General features: G+C 40.4%; 1 protein-coding gene across 1 annotated transcript in view; it reads left to right on the top strand.

Moving 5' to 3' along the window:
* NCOR1 (nuclear receptor corepressor 1) overlaps nt 1-20,570 on the top strand; it is a gene marked incomplete in the record, with an annotated part of 219,411 nt that overhangs the window by 105,718 nt on the left and 93,123 nt on the right. The window contains 2 exon segments of the mRNA XM_073616883.1: nt 6,413-6,543; nt 9,212-9,504. Of these exon segments, the coding sequence (XP_073472984.1) occupies nt 6,413-6,543; nt 9,212-9,504 (424 nt within the window).

The following is a 20,570-nucleotide window of genomic DNA, read 5'->3' as shown; positions in this document are numbered from 1 at the left end:
ATGTGGTTAGGGATGGATGCCCGGGCTAGACATCTTCAGTTGCTCCTATTCATCATGTGCCTCTTTATACATCTTCCCAGGTTTGTCTACATCCAGTGGCCTTGGATTCATACTATAGTGGAATTGGGAATTCTATCCCACTTAAACTAGCAGTCCTTCCCACAGGGACTCCCCTGTTTTCTCTGCTTTTCCTTCACTTATTAAAACCCTTGTTATGCTTGATATTCCTCAGTCCTATCCTCCTGAGGGAACTCTTGACCTACAAGGTCAAAGGGGAGAAGTTCCTACTGCTCCATTTATTGGTAAAGCCTGAAGCTTCAGTATCCTCCAGCAGTTGTGGACCCTGCTCACAGCACTGGTCTTTATGTCCATCCTAATGCCTTTTCCTGACACCTTACATATAGGATCAGTTTCCTGGATTCTTTCAGCTCAAGCAGTGCTGAGCATTCTCTCCTCTGCAAACCTTGTTTAGACATGAATTGCCAAATTCCCAGACTTGTAGGATTAGATCACTAGCAAGTAGGGCTGTTGAGCTTAAATACTTGCTAAGGGATTCCCTGTTGATTCTTAACCTCTTCCCTTTTAGGCCTCTACTGAACGATTTAACTTGACAGATAGTAACCCATGTTTAAAATGTCAGTTTTTCCACGTTTACATGCCGCGTTTAGCAGTGTTTTGCCGCATTTGCGTTAGCGGCGTTTGGGGAAAAAATTTATTTCTTTTTTTTCAAAATAGCCAAAAATGAAAAATGCACCTCTAAACTCAGCATCTAAACTCAACTGCCTAGAAACTACTATAAACAACCCTGTGTACATGTACTGATATGATATTATAGAGGAGTGTTCAGGAGCAGTTGGGGGAAAAAAAAGCTCAACTGCTCCTAAGCTTTCATGTACACTGCTGCTGGTAAACGGAAGTTCAGAGGCAGTTGGAAGCTTTTTTTCAACTGCATCTGAACTCATCCAATGTTTTCCTATGTGTACATGTACACAGGTTTGTTTAATGTCGTCTTTAGGCAGTTGTGTTTTACAGGCTTTTCTTTGAAGGCAAAAAAATGAGTTCAGACGCCGAAGTTTGACGTTTCAGATGCCAACGCTTCTAAACGCGGTAACTCATGTTTAGCCATGTTTCGTTTACAGGCGTTTTTAATTTTTGGCTGTTTTGAAAAAAAAATACATTTTTTTTTTTCAAACGCTTGTAAACGCGGCAAACCAGACGTTTTAAACATGGGTTACTATCTGTCAAGTTAAATTGTTCAGGAGAGGTCCCGTGTACATTAAGCCTAAATGTCCGTTTAGCAGCAGCAGTGTACATGAGGCCTTATGTGGCAGATTTTTATCCTCCTTTCCCTTTCAGGGGTTGTGGGATTGCTGGGGGAAGCCCTTTTTAGTATGGTCTATTGGCCCCTTTCAGACTTTTCCGCTGTGTTACCCTTTAAAGAGACCTTGTCTCCAACGTAAGAAAATGCTGTTAACCGCATAATGTCTTCTTCATGCTTTATTTTTTTTTTTTTTTTACATTGTTATTTTGTTCACTTGTAATGTGCCCTTAAACTTGGTAGAACAATTGACGACTACTCCAGGAAAGTTAGTTTCCTAGCACAGCCCCCTTCCTGCTTACAAATAACATCCTTCTCCTCAGAGACCATCTAATTACTCCCTGCTGGCCCAGCACCTCAACCCTCCCTTCACTTTCCTACCCAGACGTTTATGTTGCTGTCAGAAGAGGTGTAAAGGGGAATACTGTGGAGAGCCATTTCAGTGACAGTCTACTGGGGCTCCTAATATCAAATCCAAAGACTTTACAGATAAATAACCTACATTAAATACATTATATGTACATATAATTGTATGGAAAGATTTTTGTTGAAATGGTCTGACAGTATTCTTCGGGGTCTCTGCTTTCAGAAAATATATAACTGTTTGGGGGTTTAGAGTAATTTCTAGCAAGAAATGCAAATGTCAAAAATGTAAAAATTGCTCCACTGGGCAAACGGTTAAGGAACCATTCACAACTACGCATTTTGTCAAGATTCCTGGACTCAATGCAAACTCAGAATAAATTGGGTGGCTTTTGAGTACCGGCACACAGGCGGAACCTAAGGCTGCCACCCCCATATGCTATCATTTTGCAGGAGATTCTGATAGAAATATGGATTTGAGTGGAGTTTCTTGGCAGCTGAGAGCCCTTTTTTTTTTTTTTAAGACAGGATCTCTTGCAGCTGTTTCAGTAAATGTAATTTGGGAATTGTCTCTAGTACATTGCCAAGTGTAAGGCGCACTATTAAGCCTGATGTTCTGGTATGGCCTGTTTTACTGTCCTTCTGTTTATGTTCAGATCTTGGCTTGCGGCAGATTTCCTTGTCAGAAATATGCTTACAGAGAGAGATTAGTTCACATGGTGTGTTGGGTGGATGATGTGTGAAGTGACCTTTTTCTCCTGCCAGATCTAGGTTGCATCACCATGTTTTTGTGTGTGAAGGATTTCTTGTCAGCTGCACAATTACACCAGACTGGGGGTTATGCAATGTAAAGGTAATTTGCTCCTTGTTCTCCTGCAGTTTCCCGCTTTGCCATCAGTAACAAGGTTCCCCATACGGAGTTGGCATGAAATATTGAATGAATCATCTAGTAAACTAACCAGTCTAGTGTGGGTTAGATTTGTCAGCTTCCTTCACTTTCTTTTTTTGGTTTTCAAATGAGATTTGAGAAACCCAACATTTTCCAGTCATTGACATGCTGTTTGAGGTCTCTTTGGCAGCCATTACTGCTTGTCCTGGCAGATCTGGAGGTATAGGTGAAAGCACTAGAGCATTGTTTATATTAGGGCTGAAACAACTAATGCATTATGAAATGAATCAATTACTATTTTCATAATTGATTGGGATTTAAAAAACTAAAATGAGCCCTTTATAGTACAAAAATAATCGCTACTGTAAATGTTACTTTCACAGTTCTGCAGAAAAAAATGAAATGGTGATTATCTGAAATTTTTTTTTTTTTTTTTTTTTTTTGTACTATAAAGGGCTAATTTTAGTTTTTTTTTTTTTTTGTTTTTTTTTTTAACCTCATTATGTTACTAAACGTCTTAGACCTTGTTCACATCTATGTGTTTTTTGGTGCTTTTTGCAGAAATGCACTACAGTTCATTTACATGGTTTCCTTTAGGACACGTTCACATCTGTGCTTTTTTTTCAGCCGCTGCATATTTGGAAAGGGTCGGACTTTTTTTTTTTTTTAAAGGCAAAACTGTGCTTTTTTGGCTCAATATACTTCAATGGAGAAGCTACAGAAAAGCATGTAATGCGTTTTTGCAGTAATTTGTTTTTTTTTTTAATCTGCCCAACAACAAATTGGCCAAAAAAAAAATGCAAAAACGCAAAGTAAAATCGCGTGTGCAAAAATCAAAACGCACAGCAAAAAGCACTGCAGAAACAGATCAAAAGCAAATTGCATTAGTGTGTACTGAGCCTTATGCTGGCCACATGAATCAATTTTCAGATGAGAATATTCAGATGAAAAATCTTTGTACATTCTCTGAATGAAAGAATGTTTGCAATTTTCACTTGTTTTTAACATTCTGTTTTTAAAATGAATGTCATTTCTGAACGAAAACCACATACACTGTCTGAAAATTCCTTTGACCAAGAAGTTTTCTGTTATTTCCAAATTTTCCCGTCACAATGGTTGAAAATAAACGTTGATTTGACCCCACTAACGATTAGAAAATCGAACGAACGTTCTTAAAATTACATTTTTTATTTTTTTTATTTTTTTGAAAGAAGACTTTGTGTTTTTTGTTAAATAAAAAAAATTTGATCTGAGTCTGATGATTTTTACCAGATTCACCCTTTAATAGTATATACAGTATATCTCTTCTAATAATATATACAGTGTGTATATGTGTGTGTATGTATGTGTATATATAGATAGTGTGTGTGTGTATGTGTGTGTGTGTGTGTATATATATATATATATATATATATATATATATATATATATATATATATATATATATATATATATATATATATATAGTATATCTCTTCTGTCTGTTATTCTCAGAGTGGATTAGATATTTTGCTCCCTACCCATATAGTTGGTTATTTATATTTACCACTGTATAGAGATATTTAAGAATAAATTGCCCTTTTTTTTTAATTTCACATATTAAAATTATACACCACACTTTTCTTTTTAAGTTTATTAACCGATTAATCGAAACAATCAGCCAACTAGTCGATTATGAAAATAATCGTTAGTTGCAGCCCTAGTTTATATAGTCTTTTAGGTGACAGGTATTCTGTATATCAGGGCTGAGCTTTGCATGTAGTAAACTCTTGCCATCTGCTGGCAGCTAAAGGCAAATACAGTGAATTTTCATTTTTTGTAAAAACAAAAAAATTGGGCCTCCTCCCAACGCTAGTCTAGCTGGTCCCCAAACATGTGCTCTTTTTAAAATGTTTAATTTTAGGAACTAGTATACATTTTGTTTTGTTATATCAAAGAGAATATACTTAAAATAGAAGTTCAGGTTTCCAAAAAAAATTATACACGCTTAAGTAGATGCAGCATCGAACCAATGCATGCTGCATCTGTCCCCTGCTGCCTCTACACTGGGAACTAAGTGATCAAACACCGATCGCTCAGTTCTCCCCTCCTCTCTGAGCAAAGAGCAGTGACTATCAGTCACTGACTCTCTTCTCTGCCCCTCCAGCACTCACTGGAACACTGAGCTGTGGAGGGGAAGGCAACAGCTGGCTCCATCTCCCAGCGCCTCACTGAGAGGCTGAACTAGCTGCCGGTTCAGGCTTTTGGCTGGATCCCGACTGTAAAGTCAGGATCAATCCAGCTCTTGGGCCAGGTGAGTGACATTAGCTGATGGCAGACTTTAGCCCACTGTCGGCTCAAAAGGGTCACGGGTGCAGAACAAAAAAGCTTTGGCCATACTTCTCCTTTAAAAGAATAATGGGCATATGAAAAAAATCAAAATACTCAGCTCCATGCTACAGCATCGGTGTGAGGCTACAGCTGTCACACGTCATCACCAGGACCAAGAACTGAGGAATCACATGACCGCTGATCATTCAGTTCTCAGTCTGTTGGTCACCACTCTCCGCTCCGCTAAGTGAAGTGCTAGCCTAGGGAGGGGGCGGGTGTAACTAGCTATCAGTCATGTGCTGAGAGGGCAGAGCCAGCTGTCGGGCAGCTGGGTGGATCCCGACAATATTGTTGCAATCCTTTCAGAGTCTGGAGCAGCTCTGCCCAGTCAGCTGATAGTGGGCAATAGCGCATTATCAGTTGACTCTGGTTCATGGGAGATCAAAAGTAAGTGTTCTCCTGTGAGCAACAAAAGACGTATAGCCAAAAAAGCTTTATGCCTTCTCTAAATATACCCAAATAGATGTTTATATTTATGTCACTTTGCTGGCAATAAAATTATTTTTTTTCTTTTCCTTTTTCCATATTGTCCAGTATTTTTCCTATGGTTCTTTCAGTTGGATAGGATGTAAAAGCAGGCTAGGTGGCTGCTTCTTGGTTCCAAAAAATGTGTAAAGTTGATGAGAAACTCTCTATTTCTATTTAAAGAATACATAGTGCATGCATATACAGTGTGATGTTTAACATTTTCCAATAATTGCAAAATGGGCAACTTTGTTGAAGTAATAGGTACCGAATATTTCTAGACACATTGTGTGCTTATGTGTAAGTGGGCAGCCCTTTGAACTTCACAGTTCCGCATTTTAGAATTGCATTGACATGAGTGGGGATTCCCAGGATGTGTTTGAGTGTCCTGTGTTCAGTTAGGTGGTTGAGGTTTTTTATTTTTTTATTTTTTATTATTTCATTGCCATCAGGAGTTGAAACTTAGACTGTGAGAGGGCACATGTTAAATGACAGGTACTCTTCATGGAGGCGTCAGGTGTTCACCAGACATCTGAAGCCACCTCCTTTTCCAGAACTCAACCTCACCTTTCCTGGTCATTTCATATATACATACATCCATGGATGTTGGCAGAAACTTTGGGTGTATTAAGTATCTTATTGCACAGTGGCAGTCTATCATTGGCAGTAAGTAGCCAGCTTTTTTGCAGACTTTTTTTTTTTTTTTTTACACTGCTGTGGTGCTTCTTGTGCGTTCTCATTTTTTAAAGCTGCGTAATCGAGCAGCCTGGAGGGGTTGAAGGGACACAGGAAGTTGCATAGCTGTTTACTCCGGGTAGTGGTTGCACCCTGTGATTACATATTATGTCAGAGCAAATTGCCTTTGCTAACCTACTTGTGTATTTGCGAAGTATGTTTAATTGAGGAATCTTGGCTGAATTTTCTCATTTTAGTTTTCAAATAATGTTCAGAAACCATATTGTCCTGTGGATGTTACCAAAACGTTTTATTTTTTGTCTTGTCTGCAGCAACAGATTACACGACCATCCCAAGAAGAAAAAGAAATTGACAAAGCGGATGAGGAGAAAGCAGAAAAAAATGAGAGAAAGGAGGAAGAACGAAGGGAAGAGGAGGAGAAAGAAACAAAAGAGGAGTTTAGGTAAACAAAGTATGCCACAACGTGCCTTTCACAATCTACCGTTGACAGGGTACCTTTTTTCTTATTTGATATATTTTTAAGTGGATCTATACTTGCCTCAGCTCCAGCGATGCGTCGTCCCCGAGCTCCCCACCCTGCCGCTGACATCTTCGGGCAGCCAGCTTACGGGTTTCAAACACCGCTTGCTGTCATTAGCTGGACAGGGATGACGTCGCTCCCCCACATGCGTGGGAGTTCAGTCAGATATGCCAAATTTGTACAGCGAGCTGCGCATGCATGGCTCACTGTACAAGGGCAGACAGGCAGGTTAGTAACTTTAATGCAAAAGAGATAAAGCATGACTCTTCTGCATCAAACTTCCTACCTGTTCGCCCAGGGAGAGGAATGATATACGTCCAGTTGTACCAACCCACTGATTCCCGGTGGTAGTTCAGCTGCATGACTGATAAATTAAAATGTTTGACTTCAGTTTAAAAAAAATGTTTTGCAGTGCATAGCCATAGAAGGTGCAGCAGATGTGACTTTGTAGAATTCAGTTCCATTTAGAATAGTACTAGTAGACGAGTCCCCGAATAGGCTAAATACAGAAGAGCGCGTCTTTGTGGTGGTGGCAAGCACAGAACTGCACATTGGTGGTGAGCACAGAGAGGGGCATGCTAGAGAGGTGTTAAAAGCATTGGCCGGAGGATGGTGGTCAGGCACAGTGGGAAGAGTAGAGGTTTATGTGCTGGTGTGAGGCTGGGGAAGGAAGAGAAGGGTCAGTATCAGTGGTGAGAGTGTGAGTGGGTTGGCATAAAGCCTCAATGGTGGTATTGTTTCAGGCATGATTCTGACAAGGAAAATGTAGACACAATGGTGGGGGAGGTGGTCCATGGTTGCTGGCATGGAAGAAAAAGTTCAGAGAATGCTCTTTGAAAGCTTCTTCTAGAAACATGTGGAAGGCATGTACTGCCTGCCATTTTGGAAAGCCCCATCCTAAGTCCACACATGACATGTCCGGCAGTCCAGCTGAGCCTATTATTTCTCTGTCCCTCTATATCATTCAGTTGAGGCGCATTACTGGATACACATTAGTGTGTGTTAACATGAAAAAATGAGGCAGCTAGTTGATCAATAAAGCAAAGTCAATGCATGGCAATTGGAGGAAAAAAACGATCTGGAAGTGTTTTTTTTTTTTTTTTGTTTGTTTGTTTTTTAATCCATTTTTTTTTTTTTTTTTTTTTTTCCCGGTTGAGGTCATTTGGCATCTACTGCACTGAGATGCTATTCCACATGAATGGCATTGTAATGTAAACCTCCCTCCCACCCAGCAACACACACTCTGTATACTTGTTATTTTTGCTATATAGGCTAACCCTCTGTCTCTGCTCCCCTTTTATCACCTTTGCAGAAAGGAGGTGAGGCTGAGCCTGGAATCTTTTCCCATACAGTGTTCCACTCTGCCCAGTTTCTCCTTCCTAGTGCAGCCTCTAAATACAGATCTTCTCCCAAAAACGTGAAAGATTTGCTTCAACTGACTTGGGAGTGGACCCTCAAAAACAGGTGTCCACTGAGCTTCCTGGGTGAATTGACAACTATGCACTTGCCACCTATGACTTTATGGTCTGACAGTCAGTCCTTTGGCCTCTAAGAACACTGTTCACATTGTGTGTGTTCTGGAGGAAGGGAGATGAGGTGCATTCTTCTGGCTGAGAGGAAGAGAGGAGGTGTACTCCTGATAGTGAAAACGTTATAAAGCCACCCACCACCTCTTACTATACAACCCTTGCAGTGTACCAGCCATCATTCTAAACGTCCATCCAAAGTTGTTGTGTTTTTTTTGTGGCCTTTTTTTTGTTTTTTTTGTTTTTTGGCAGCTGTGTTTGACATACAACACCACTATTCGACGTAAACAAAAAAGTATACAAACACACACTCTAACTGGCATCATTTAGTTTAGGTTGCTTATATTTAAGTGTGTCTCTAAACCTATTTAATTTGGACCTAAACATAGCAGTGAAAAACTTGCCTATCACTCACTCAGAGCTCTTTCCTTCTGACGCTGCTACTGTCCTAACCCTGCGGCTAAAGAACCAGAAATAATGAGAGGCAGAGATATGAATTGGCTGGATCTACTCGAGTAACCCAACATTGTCCCTGCTGTGATGTTTGGGTGGAAGCACAAGGGAATTGTTTCCTGCTTAGACCTAGGACAGCACCTGTGGGGGATAAGTAATGCTTGGGTACACATTGAAAATGTTTCATTTTATTTCTTTTCAACCCAGCGGACTGGGACTACCCCGCACCCAAACACCCCTGCCAGAACACAGTGATCAGCGCTCGCAACCATTGACTGCGAGTGCTGATTGAATAAGGGTTTTCCAGCATGCTCATCTTTCAGAAGCTGGTTGTGGTGCCTGCCTCTGTCAGACGAGGAGCTTTTGGCCGGTGTGTACCTAGGTTAGGTACGTAGCTGCTATTCAAGTTTTTTTGACAGCAGGGAGCATAGGTGGGAGGCCAACTTTTAAAGAAATTAATATATATTTTCAATTAGTTTTATCTGAATTAAGACAAGCTTTATGATGCATTGTACCACATCGCCCCAGTGCAAGTAGGTATGAATGGTATCCATGTACCTTGTAGCACTGAGCCATGCAGTACTTTATTCTGTGCCTCTGAATAATTGCAGGGAGAACACCAAAGAGAAAATAGATACTGTTGCAGAAGAGCTTGAGGAAAGAGAGCAATCCACTCCTAAGGGACGCAAAACAGCAAATAGTCAAGGTCGGCGGAAGGGTCGCATTACAAGATCGATGGCAAATGAGGCAGCTGCTGCTAATGCAGCAGCTACCTCTGCGGCTCCTACTTCTACACCACCACCTCCTCCTCCCCCAGCACCACCTGCAGCACCGCCTACTCCTGTGGCAACTTCGCCAGAAGAACCTCAAGCTCCGCTATCTGCAGCAGCTGTACAGGAGCAAAGTAAGTAACAATGTGAATAAATCACTTGACATCCTTTTTTGCATCTTGCCTTGTGTGTTTCGAACATCACAACACATCTATGCCGTAAGCAGCACTTCTACCTTCATTCTCCTCCCTAGACACAGGAACTTGTTATGCTTTTATTCTACGCTTTCTTAACTGTTTAATGGATGTTTAAAGTTTAAAGGTCAAGGACATGACCTTGAGAGCTAGTCACATATCTTACAAAATCTCCATGTTTTCATGAGGTTCATTTAACATAGCTTATATTTGTGCTGCTTCATTTATAATGGAAGCCCAATGCTTGTGGAACACCCATCAATTCGAAAATTAAACTGGATTTCCTGCATACCCCTAACTAGCCTTAAAATTAAAGTTGTACATCCATTTTTCAGGCTGCTTCCGTCAAGGCATGTGATCTAGCTCCTCTGCATCAGCTCCAACAATGGCCGGTAAAGCCTAGAATGGGGACGTCACCCATAGGCTTCAATGGCCCATACATTGTTGGCTCTCCCTTCTCTTCCCTTAACTACCCTGGCAGTAATCTCGAGTGTGGCTCGGGGTTAAATTTCAATACCATTAGCGGTAACCCCGAGCCACGGGATTGCATCTCAGGATCCTTGTCCAGGTTACTTACCATGTCCCCCCGCTGTGTCCTCCGCCCGGAGCTCTGTGTGCCGGGCTCTGTTCCCTGCGAGCGTCACGGGGATGGAGCCCGGCGGCACATTCAAAAAGTATGCAAAATATAACACATACAGTACACTGTAATCTTACAGATTTCATTACTGTATCAAATCATTTCGCCTCCCTTTTGTCCCTAGTGCTTTGTCCAGTGCCCTGCCTGCAGTTTTATATTATATATACTGTTCTGCCTGGAAACTTGAGATTGTCCATGGCAACCAAAAAGTGTCCCCTTACGTCAAAAGTGGTTTTATACCAGCTAGAAAACAGCGATAGTAAATTAGAACACTTGCAGAATTGAGCGATAATGATTCATGGGGAAATGTATTATTATTATTTTTATAATTATTTATAGATATTATATTATAATTTATGATTTTGTGTTTCAAACTTTATCATACCGGGGATGTCTACTAGACTCTCTTTTGGACAGATTTAAGCGTGTTATTAAGAATTACAGGCCTACAATATAAAATGCCAAATTTCTATGCAAAACAATGTACCGCTTTGAGATTCAAAAATCATCCCGCCAGGGTGGCTACAGTGTAGGTGTAAGCTGGATTTAAATATACAAATCACTGCTGCAACCTTACAGCCAGAATCCGATGAAGGCAGACTAGCAGGTGCCAGACCAACAGCTGCACACTGCAAAGGTAACTTGAAAACAAATTGGTCAGCACCGCCAGCAGACTGCAGTAAAATATTTTTTAATTAACAGAGAAGTATGGGTTTCCTTTTTTTAGCTTACACCTATTCTATGTGAGCTGCTAATATCTAAAAAAATCTTTTCAGCCCTCTCAGGCATGCGCCCTTTCTGTTAAAATCCAGCTAAATACATGTGGGAGTGGCTACAGACTCTCCTGGGGTGTCATCATCTGGTCTGGATCCACCCTCTTTAGTTTCCTCTGTTTGAATGATGCCTGGTCTAGACCATCTGCTCACTCTCAAGACATCAGAGTACAGCTGCTCCCCTGCTCCCTCCTGTTCAGGCTGTTCCAATCTTCAGTACACAGAAGCCAGCAGCAAGAGCTCTTCCTCCTGAATTCTCTTACAGACATCCTGGAATATGCACTGTGAATATAGAGAGATATAGCCTAGATCTCTCCACTGTTTGCATAGACCAGTGTTTATCAACTCCAGTCCTCAAGGCGCCCTAACAGGTCATGTTTTCAGGCTTCCTATTTTACACAGGTGATTTGATCAGTTTCACTGCCTTAGTAATTACCACAGCTGTTTCACCTGAGGGAAATCCTGAAAACATGACCTGTTGGGGCGGCTTGAAGACTGCAGTTGAGAAACATTGATGGACAAAGCCTTGATCTGCCCACTGTTTATACAGAGATCTTGCATGTGCACACTGTTTTTACAGAGAGCCTCGATCTGTAGACTGTATAGCTGCCAGCTATGCTTGCTACAGCTTTCAGATCAGAACATCCAAGCAGCTCTACAGTCTACATATCACATGTCTGTAAACACAGTGTGCACATGCAGGAGGAGGGACAGAGAGAGAGGGTGGATTGCTGAGGTTGTATCCACTCCCTCTAAACTTTCAAACGCAAAATGGACTGTAAAGGCCCATACACACGATAGGACTTTTTGACAACAAACATGCAAATTAGCTGTTTAAAGGCAACATCCTACCGTGTGTAACGCTCCCTCGGACTAATGTTGGCTGTGCAAACTTTCCGACAACAAAAGTCCTATGGTGCAAAATCCTATCGTGTGTACACAAGTCCATAGGACTTTAGTCCAAAGTACAAACACGCATGCTCAGAACCAATGCAAAAGATCAGACAACAATACAGAAGTTGACCAAAGGGTGGCAGTAAAGAGCTGAAAAACCACGTAAAATGGTGAAAGTTGGCTGAAAAAGTCCTGCCATGTGTATGCTTAATTAGATTACAGCCGACGCCCTTTGTACAAAAATTACATGGGAAAGTTTGTACAAAGTCCTATCGTGTGTGGGGGCCTTTACTGGGAGCTGCTTTAATGATTAAGTGCACATGCTGGAAAAAACAAAATAAGGTAGGAAAGAAAGAACACCTGATTTGTAATGATGTTAATATGTGCTAATTGTTTGAACTAACACATAATGTGTGTGTATCTTCTTTAAATCATCCACAGGGTAAAAGCTGACAAACTGTTGACGTGTTTCCGCCCAAAAGGGCCTTAGTCATAACTATGACTAAGGCCCATTTGGGTGGAAACATGTTAAGTTTTTCTGTGAGCTTTTACCCTGTTGATTTAATAAAAGAAGATTTTTCTACAGTCTGCTGGTGGTGCCGTCCGATGTGTTTTCAAGTAAGCTGGAATTCTACTTTATGCTTAGTCATGTAAAGGAGCTTCTAATAACATGCACAAAATGTGTGTGTGTGTGTGTGTGTGTGTGTATATAGATGTATGTGAGATGCATGTTTTCGGTGTATAGGATGCTGGGTAACAGACACACTCCACACTGTCCGATTATTGTGAATCCAAGAAAGTTACCGCATTCCAAAGAGGTCCGAAGAGGTTCTTGAAACGTTGTGCAAATATATATATATATATATATATATATATATATATATATATATATATATATATATATATATATGCATCGAAAAGAACATGAACTTCATACGTTGTGCTAGAACCTTTCTGGAGTGCAATCATTCTTGGATTCGTTCTAATTGGACAGTGTGGAACCTGTTGGTATTATATGAATGAAGTGTGATGTCCCAGTAGCTAATACTGAAGTGATGGTCAAGTGTCCACAAACATTGGGCTATTTAGTGTGTGAATTTTATCTTACTGCTCTGCATGCATCCAGCTACTCCAAGGAAATGGAGACACTAGAATGGCAGTTGGAAATCATCTTCTAAGTATTGGCAGACAGGAAGTCTTTATTATAACAGTATAATTGTAAAACGTTCTGGGATATTATAGCAGACATGGTTTACATTTTCATCCAAATTTGTTATTACAAACTCTTTTACATGCCTGTTTTATGAAACCTGTGTCATAATATTAGTGGCAGTTTTTTTAGAATTTCTTTTGCCAATTAAATGAAAATTGGGACATTCTTGTAAAATAGCTTAGTCATTTGTTGTATTTTTTTCCTTTCTCTGCTAATCATGACAGTCGTTGGTGCACTAGCCTTCATGGCTGTGGGTTAGCCTTCTTTATTCAGATTAGACACCAATGTTGTATCTCAGTGTAGATTGAGTGTATGGATGTGAGGAGCAAATGTGGTACTCTTGCAGGTAGTTCAATTGAGAGATGAAACCGGATTGGTTATAGTGGGAGCATTTTTGCTTATGTCATTTCTGTGTGATTAGTAATTTAAGACTGTCAATGTTTGCTTTTTTTCACATTTTGTGATATTGTGTTTCATTACCCTTTTACATAGTGTGGTTTCATACGGAATCCTGTGAAAGCTAGGTGGTTGCAGGGTGTTCGAAGGCTTTGGGTTTCCTTTTGTAGTTCTTTCATATCGCGTTTTTCTGTTGTGTTAAACATTTTCATTATGACAGCACTCTGGAAATGTGCACAGTAAATTCACACTACCTGAAGAATATGTATAGTCTGTCTTCTGAGAAGTTCATTTTCCATTACATACCCCTAACAACCATCTACCCGAAATGATGCATTTTCTTTTTTACTTCTGCAGAAGTGAGGCTGATTTTGCGCACTCCAGCTTTAGAAAATAAATCCAATTGAGACTTCTGGTTCTTTCGTAATGGTTGATGTACGCAACTCCAGTGGCGATATCTAACAGAATCCAATTTAGCTGTCCCTATAACAAGTTAGTCCATAAAGTCCCAAGATGTTAATCAGGAGAGTCTGCGTTTATGATCACCCTGACTGGGTGCTCAGGATACCTCAGCCTGACATCAATAGTGAGAATCTTCCAAAAAGGAAGGACTTCCCTGATTCAAGAGTCACTAAACTAGGGGCAATCTAGACCACGATGCAAAAGTAATTGGCATGCCCAGGGACCATCTGAACCACTGTAATGTCTGGTAATTCAAAGCCATGTTAACCAAACAAACACAAGCGGAGTGTTCATTCAACAGGGGGGTCATCTAATGTATCCCACGAGAGCGCAACAGGGCTAATACTGGGGGCAAGCACCTTTCGTAAAGCCCTAAAGTGCAGAAGAGAGGCTAACGGGTAGAGCGACAAACTGGTATTGTAGGGCCCCTAGAGCTAAACAAATGAACAACAAATGTGCAGGAAAGATCTAGAAACCAATCTGCTTCCATGTTTTATTGCCAAAGCTTAGTTGAACAAGCGAGGTTAGATGCTGATTGGTTTCTCTGCAGAAGTGAGACTTATTTTGCACTCTCCAACTTTAGTAAATAAACCCCATTGTGGCAAGAGATGTAGCTTGGATCTTGTCCTAGGCAATACTTCACCCCCCCTCCCCCAGCTGTGTACATCCCAGTAGTAGACAGTTGGCAGGCAGACTTCCTCACCTGACAGTGCCCTACACTCTGTGTTCTACGATCTGTGTCACAGAGGGGGGATGCCAGATGTGGACCCCCAGGTGTAACAACGGGACAGGTTTGTCCCCTAGTATAGGGATCATGTGGGTGCTTTGGCGGCTCCATGGGATGTATGCCTTTTATCTATGCCTTTCCTACCCTAAAATTTCTTCCTTGTCTGCTTTGCAAGATTGAGATTGGGGGCATTCTGATGATCTTCATTGCTTAGTACTTAGGATGTAGGTGGTACACTGACCTGGAAGATTCCTGGCAGATGCTCCATGGGCTCTTCAAGATCATTGGGATTTTTTATCCTATAGTGGTTGTACACTTTAGACCTGAAATATGAACAAAACATATCCCTCTATAGCAGGGATATGCAATTAGCGGACCTGCAGCTGTTGCAGAACTACAAGTCCCATGAGGCATAGCAATTTTCTGACAGCCACAAGCATGACACTCAGAGGCAGAGGCATGATGGGACTTGTAGTTTTGCAACAGCTGGAGGTCCGCTAATTGCATATCCCTGCTCTATAGCGTGTACTTAATACACTTAGTGCCATTTCTGTCTGCTGCCTCATTCCTCTGCTACATAAGTCACCTCTGACAAGTTTTCCTGACACAAAGAGAAAAAAAAGGTTTCGGGAGGGAGCTCCAGCAGATTGATAGCCTCAGCTCTGTTCTTGTGTGCTGTATGAAGGGGGTATGTCCCTTCCCTTCAATCAGCTCTCAGAGCTCTGCAGACTAATGTAACTTCAGCTCCCCCCCCCCCCCCCCCCCCCCTACTTTTTGGAGCTGAGATATCCTATGTAAATTCTGCACTTTAAATGGATGTAGAGGAAAGATGACTGTAGACATTCTGGTACAATTTGTGTATGAGGATTTGTTTCATCTCTGTATATCAAATGAGGACAGTCTCACTTTACTGGCTAAATGTAAGGGTTTATGACCACTTTAGGAACCAATTTACCGTCTTGCTTCACAAGTCCTGGCTTTAAAAGCATGGCTTTTGAAGCCCAGGTTTTGCAAGAATCTGTGATTCCTGCAATAGTATAAGCTAGGAAGTCTACTTTTCATACAGTCTATGAACAGAAATGAGGCTTATTTTTTACTTGGTGTAAATCCTCTACTAGGTGGACATTTTGGCCTCCTTTTAAGCCAGCTTTTGGTATAAGATCCTTTTATGCAGCTCTTTGAGCTGCGGGCAGTCCCCATTTATATGCTTCCTTGGACCTGTTAGTATTTGTTTGCTGTGTGGCTGACCCTTCAGTTTGGTTGGTTTTTGATGTCCCAAAGGTTAAAGACATCCTGTTTTCTTCTCGCTAATGCTTCACAAAATTTTTTTTTTTGTTTATTTGCCTTGCCTATGTCCCTCAGTGGACTCCATGAAAATGATTTTAGTGGAAGTACAAAAACTTTATTTTGGCTATATATACACTTTACTTAAATGAATTTTAATCAAACATGGAGGACGTTATATGTTGGTGGAAAATGTCGCTGCCCTAAGAGCCTTTTCATCAGTGGCAATAATCACTCCTTCTGGTGAACATTTCTCCATCATTGGCCAGAAAAATGTAGTGGCGTCTTGTTTCTTTGGCCAGAGAGGGAGCAACGCTGTAAGAAAAGTGGTTACTTAGCAATCCTGTTGTTGAACTGTCACAAATGACAGACTTGCTAATGTAATATGAGCATCTTTAATCAGACCAACTTCTCATTGAGTCTAGTTCAGTGGTCTCCAGTTATTCGACCTTTAGGGCACCATTTCATTAACTGATACCAACAATGGGGTATAATCCCCCCCCCCCCCCCAGTGACACCAACGATGGGACACAATTCCTCCCACATATTCCAAAAATGAGGCAGTTATGTCCCATTGTTTAATTCAGTGAGAGCATTTTTTCCCCCTGATATCGGGACCTTTTCTACTCTAGTTTTTTTTTTTTTTTTTTTTTCGCCACAATTCAGGCCGCCTAAAGTCTGTAAAACATCTGGCCCTTTGTTTAGAAAGCTTGGAGACCCCAGGTATGGTTGGATAAAGTTTGGTCCAACTGAAGGTGGATTGCCCTCTAGCTTCATTTATCTCCTCAGATTCTCTCATTTGAGGGGATCTCGTCATTCTGAGTTCTGTTTTCTCCGACATTAGCTTCTTGCTGTCTCTGCTGAAAGTTGTACCTGTTCCCATACATGCTCTTGTGGACATCTGAAAATCGAGCAGGGAAGAGTGTGGTCTTCTTGTAATGTGGTGGCGGGTGTGCAGACCTGGAAATTCAAAAAAAGATAATCTCACCACTGGAGTCCCAGAGGAAGATTAACTGTAATGCTAGATATACACATGACTGTGTATTGGCTCTTGAAGACAAAATCCTCTTCAAGGATTAATGCAACCTATAACATTTTTTTCAAAACTGTTAAACAATTTAAATGGTTGGTCCTTTTTGGTCATATTTGCAAAAAAAATGGTTGAAATTACCTGAAATTTGCTGTGCCTGAGGGCAGCAGTGGATGACTTACTTCTGTAAGCGACTAAAAATAGAAATATCAGTTTTGGGGACAAAAAATTTCCTTGGGTTTTTCCTTGCGCTTTTTTTTTTGTTGCAAACTCCAGGCAGGTAGTGCTTTGGTTGGGATTCCAACCGACGACCCTAGTGCTATAATATTTATATAAAAGATCAAAAAGGGTCAAATGAGAGCAGATAATTGTTAAGATTTCCCATCGCCTGCCATGGAGAAGACCGCTCCTGAATTTTAATTTGTCCGTCCATGTTTTATGATTTACTGTTGGATCTTTACTTTGGAAAACCCTGAGGAGGGGGGGGTGGAAGTGTGTCCCTTTCCAGAGACTCATCCTGTTTTATGAACGTTGACCTTGTGGCCGTACGTGGGCATATAAGAAATATGACCTCTAGGGGGACAAGTGTCAGAGTACAGACTGTTCTTAAATATTTGCTTTTCCAAAATGTTTGTGCCTCTGGAATATGTTGGAGGATTATGTGATTTGAGGCTTTACATGCTGATCCTGGCAGAATCTTCCTTATTGCTACATGTTACCTACTCACCTCCTGCCAAAATCTCAGCATTAATTATTTTTACTGTTCTTTCCTTCCTTCAGTGACTTAATGAAATTTATTGTGGATAATTAAACATCCAGAACATATTCTGGAATGTGTTTGAGTTCGTAAAAACTTTTTCTGTTTTGGCTTGCAACTGTATATGTACATGGAGTGTCATAGAATAAAGCCACTGCCCTATAGTGAGACAGAGTTTAAAGGGGAACTCCACTTTCGGGGGAAAAAAAATAGCAAAAAAAATGATGTAGCATACAATTGCAACACAAGTCATATTGTAATTAAATGTTGTTAAACACTAAATTTCCTTTTTTATTATTTAAATTTGTAATGTTCTGTAAAATGCAATGCAATATGACTACCTAAGAGTTCTGTATGGAGATGCTGTACAGAATGTCTCCCCTCACCAGAAAAGTAATTTTGGCTTACTGATTTTCCCAGAAGTTTGCACTAAGATACAAATCCGATTTTGGCACACCCTGTAACAAAAGTGGCATTTTTGGTGATATACTCCCAAAGGGAAATCACGTCTAAAGGGATACAGACACTGCCACTTTCCTCATTAGAGCCCTGCAGGTGCAGCAGCTGATAATTATAAAACCAATGCCATACAGATTCACTTTGCACATGGACACAGAGAAACAGCTATTTCTTCAGAATAACAAAAGGTAGGACTCTGCAACAAAGATTGTTAAAATCCTTGCACTGTACCTAGATCACCCAGAGGGGAATATTTTTTTTTTTTTTTTGCTCAACGAAAGTGCAGTTAATCCTTTTTCTTGTTAAAAAAAAAAAAAAGTTACTCTTTTTTTTTAATGTGTATTTTAAACAGACAAATAGACATGTGGGCCAAGAAGGAGGTGTACAAAGCATAAATCTATACAGTTTGTAAAACAAAGCAAGTTTATATTTGTGATTTTGAAGCATACATATTTTGCTTATTAAGCACAGATGGACAGGTACATGTAACCTTTGTTGCCCAAGGCAGACACGTGACCTTGTGTCCTGTCTACACTTTGCCCTTAGTTCCAAGGGGTTTCTGCACACATCGTCCACCATCATATTTCTCTTCTGTTCATGTTGCCTGACCTTATACCATCTGGCCTCCTATCCTGCACATATCGCCTGCTCTAATGTCCTCATTCTCACCTCATTTACACACATTGGTTGAAAAAAAAACAAACAAAAAAAAGTCCATTTAATTCTACCCATGTATAGGAGTTTGAGTCTATAAGAATTCCAATTACTATTCCTACCCTTGGGTGCTCTTCTCCTGCACATATTGTCCACCTTCGTACCCTCTGGTATTTCTCTCCTGCGCATACTGCAAGCCCATATACCCTTCAGGCTTTCTCCCTTGCATATTCTGCCATCTAAAACAGATCTTTAACTTTGTATGCTCAACTTGCCAATTCTAGAATAAGCATCCTTTTGCTAGTGATGTATTAAAAAAAAAAAAAAAAATTTGAGCAATGTAAATCACAAAAAATGCCATCTTTTTATTCTTCTCTTGCTTTACTGAAGGCCCTCGTAATGTATGAAAATGTCGCAGCCACACCAAAACACTTGGATATAAATTGTGCCTTAGTCTTGTGGGAAAGTAGACTAGTGATTCTGCTTAAACAGTAGTATCCAGATTATCTGCTTTACTATACCTGACGTGGTTTTTTTTAAGGATATTATGTGCGTGTTAACTTTCTGGCCATCAGAGGTGACGTGGGGGGAGATCACTGATCCTTCAAATGCATTGTTCACATTTAAATCTTTGAGCAATTTATCCATATGCTTCCCCTGTTGTAATTTGGGTGTCTTTTTAAAGAGAAACAATACCGTTTTTTTTTGTTTTTTTTTTTGTTTTTTTTTTTTTTTTTGTGTTTTGTTTTTTTTATAGTGATGTAATATTTGCCTTCTTCTGTCCATTGGCCTTGGCTGTTTCATTTGTGTCTCTCAAACCTGTAGGTGCATTTCACTGACAGAACAATGAATGTAAAAATTGCTCGGTGAGGAAGGGAGCATAGTGGGGATTGAGTCAATGCTCTGTCTGAGGCTAAGGTACATACAAAAATAACGTAAGAGAGGATTTCCATCAAACTCATCAAGTTCATGGTTTTTAACTGCAGTTTCCATTTTTTTTTATTTCAATTTATTTTCTATGAGGTAGGTCTTTGCTGTATATGCAGAATTAACTACTGCAACATATAACATTTAAGGTGTTCCCCACCCCCCCACACCTACGCATTGTGTTGTCAAGTCAGTTGTGTTGCTACATGGCATTTTGGTCTCCATGATATTCTCTTGCATGTTGGATGTAGCTAATCTTTTAGTTTGAACGTCTCTGTAGTAATTGCATGTATCCATTTGTTTGCCTTTCTCTTGAGGAATTTCTTTTTTTTGGCTAATTAACATTAGAGGTTTTATTTATTTATTATTTATTTTTTTGTGTTGATTACATGAAGTTCATGGCAATAAATGTGGTACTTTATGCCTTTTTGTTTGAAATTAAGCAATCATTAGACCTAAAACAAAAGGTATCCCATATAAAGGGTCCACACTTGTTTGGAGGATGCTAGTGCCACAGAAATCATTTTTTTCCACCCAACCTCACCTCAGGTACTGCTTCCACAGCGCCCATTGATGAAGTCTTGTTGTCCAAACTTTCTAAACAAAGGGCCAGTTTACTGTCCTAAAGACTTTTAGGGGGCTGGACTATTGTCAATTGAAGTAGAAAAGGTCCTGATGTCAGTGGAAAAATACAATGCCCTATCATTCGTGTCATTGGGAGTCAGTAAGGGGGGGGATTTTGCCCCATTGTTGGGATCAGTGGATGAAATGGTGCCTCAAGGGACGGATAAAA

The sequence above is a fragment of the Aquarana catesbeiana genome, linkage group LG02 (assembly GCF_042186555.1).
Source record: "Aquarana catesbeiana isolate 2022-GZ linkage group LG02, ASM4218655v1, whole genome shotgun sequence".
In the NCBI taxonomy this organism is placed as follows: Eukaryota; Metazoa; Chordata; class Amphibia; order Anura; family Ranidae; genus Aquarana; species Aquarana catesbeiana.
Note: the sequence above shows the minus strand (reverse complement) of the source record. Positions and strands in the feature narration are given on the sequence as shown.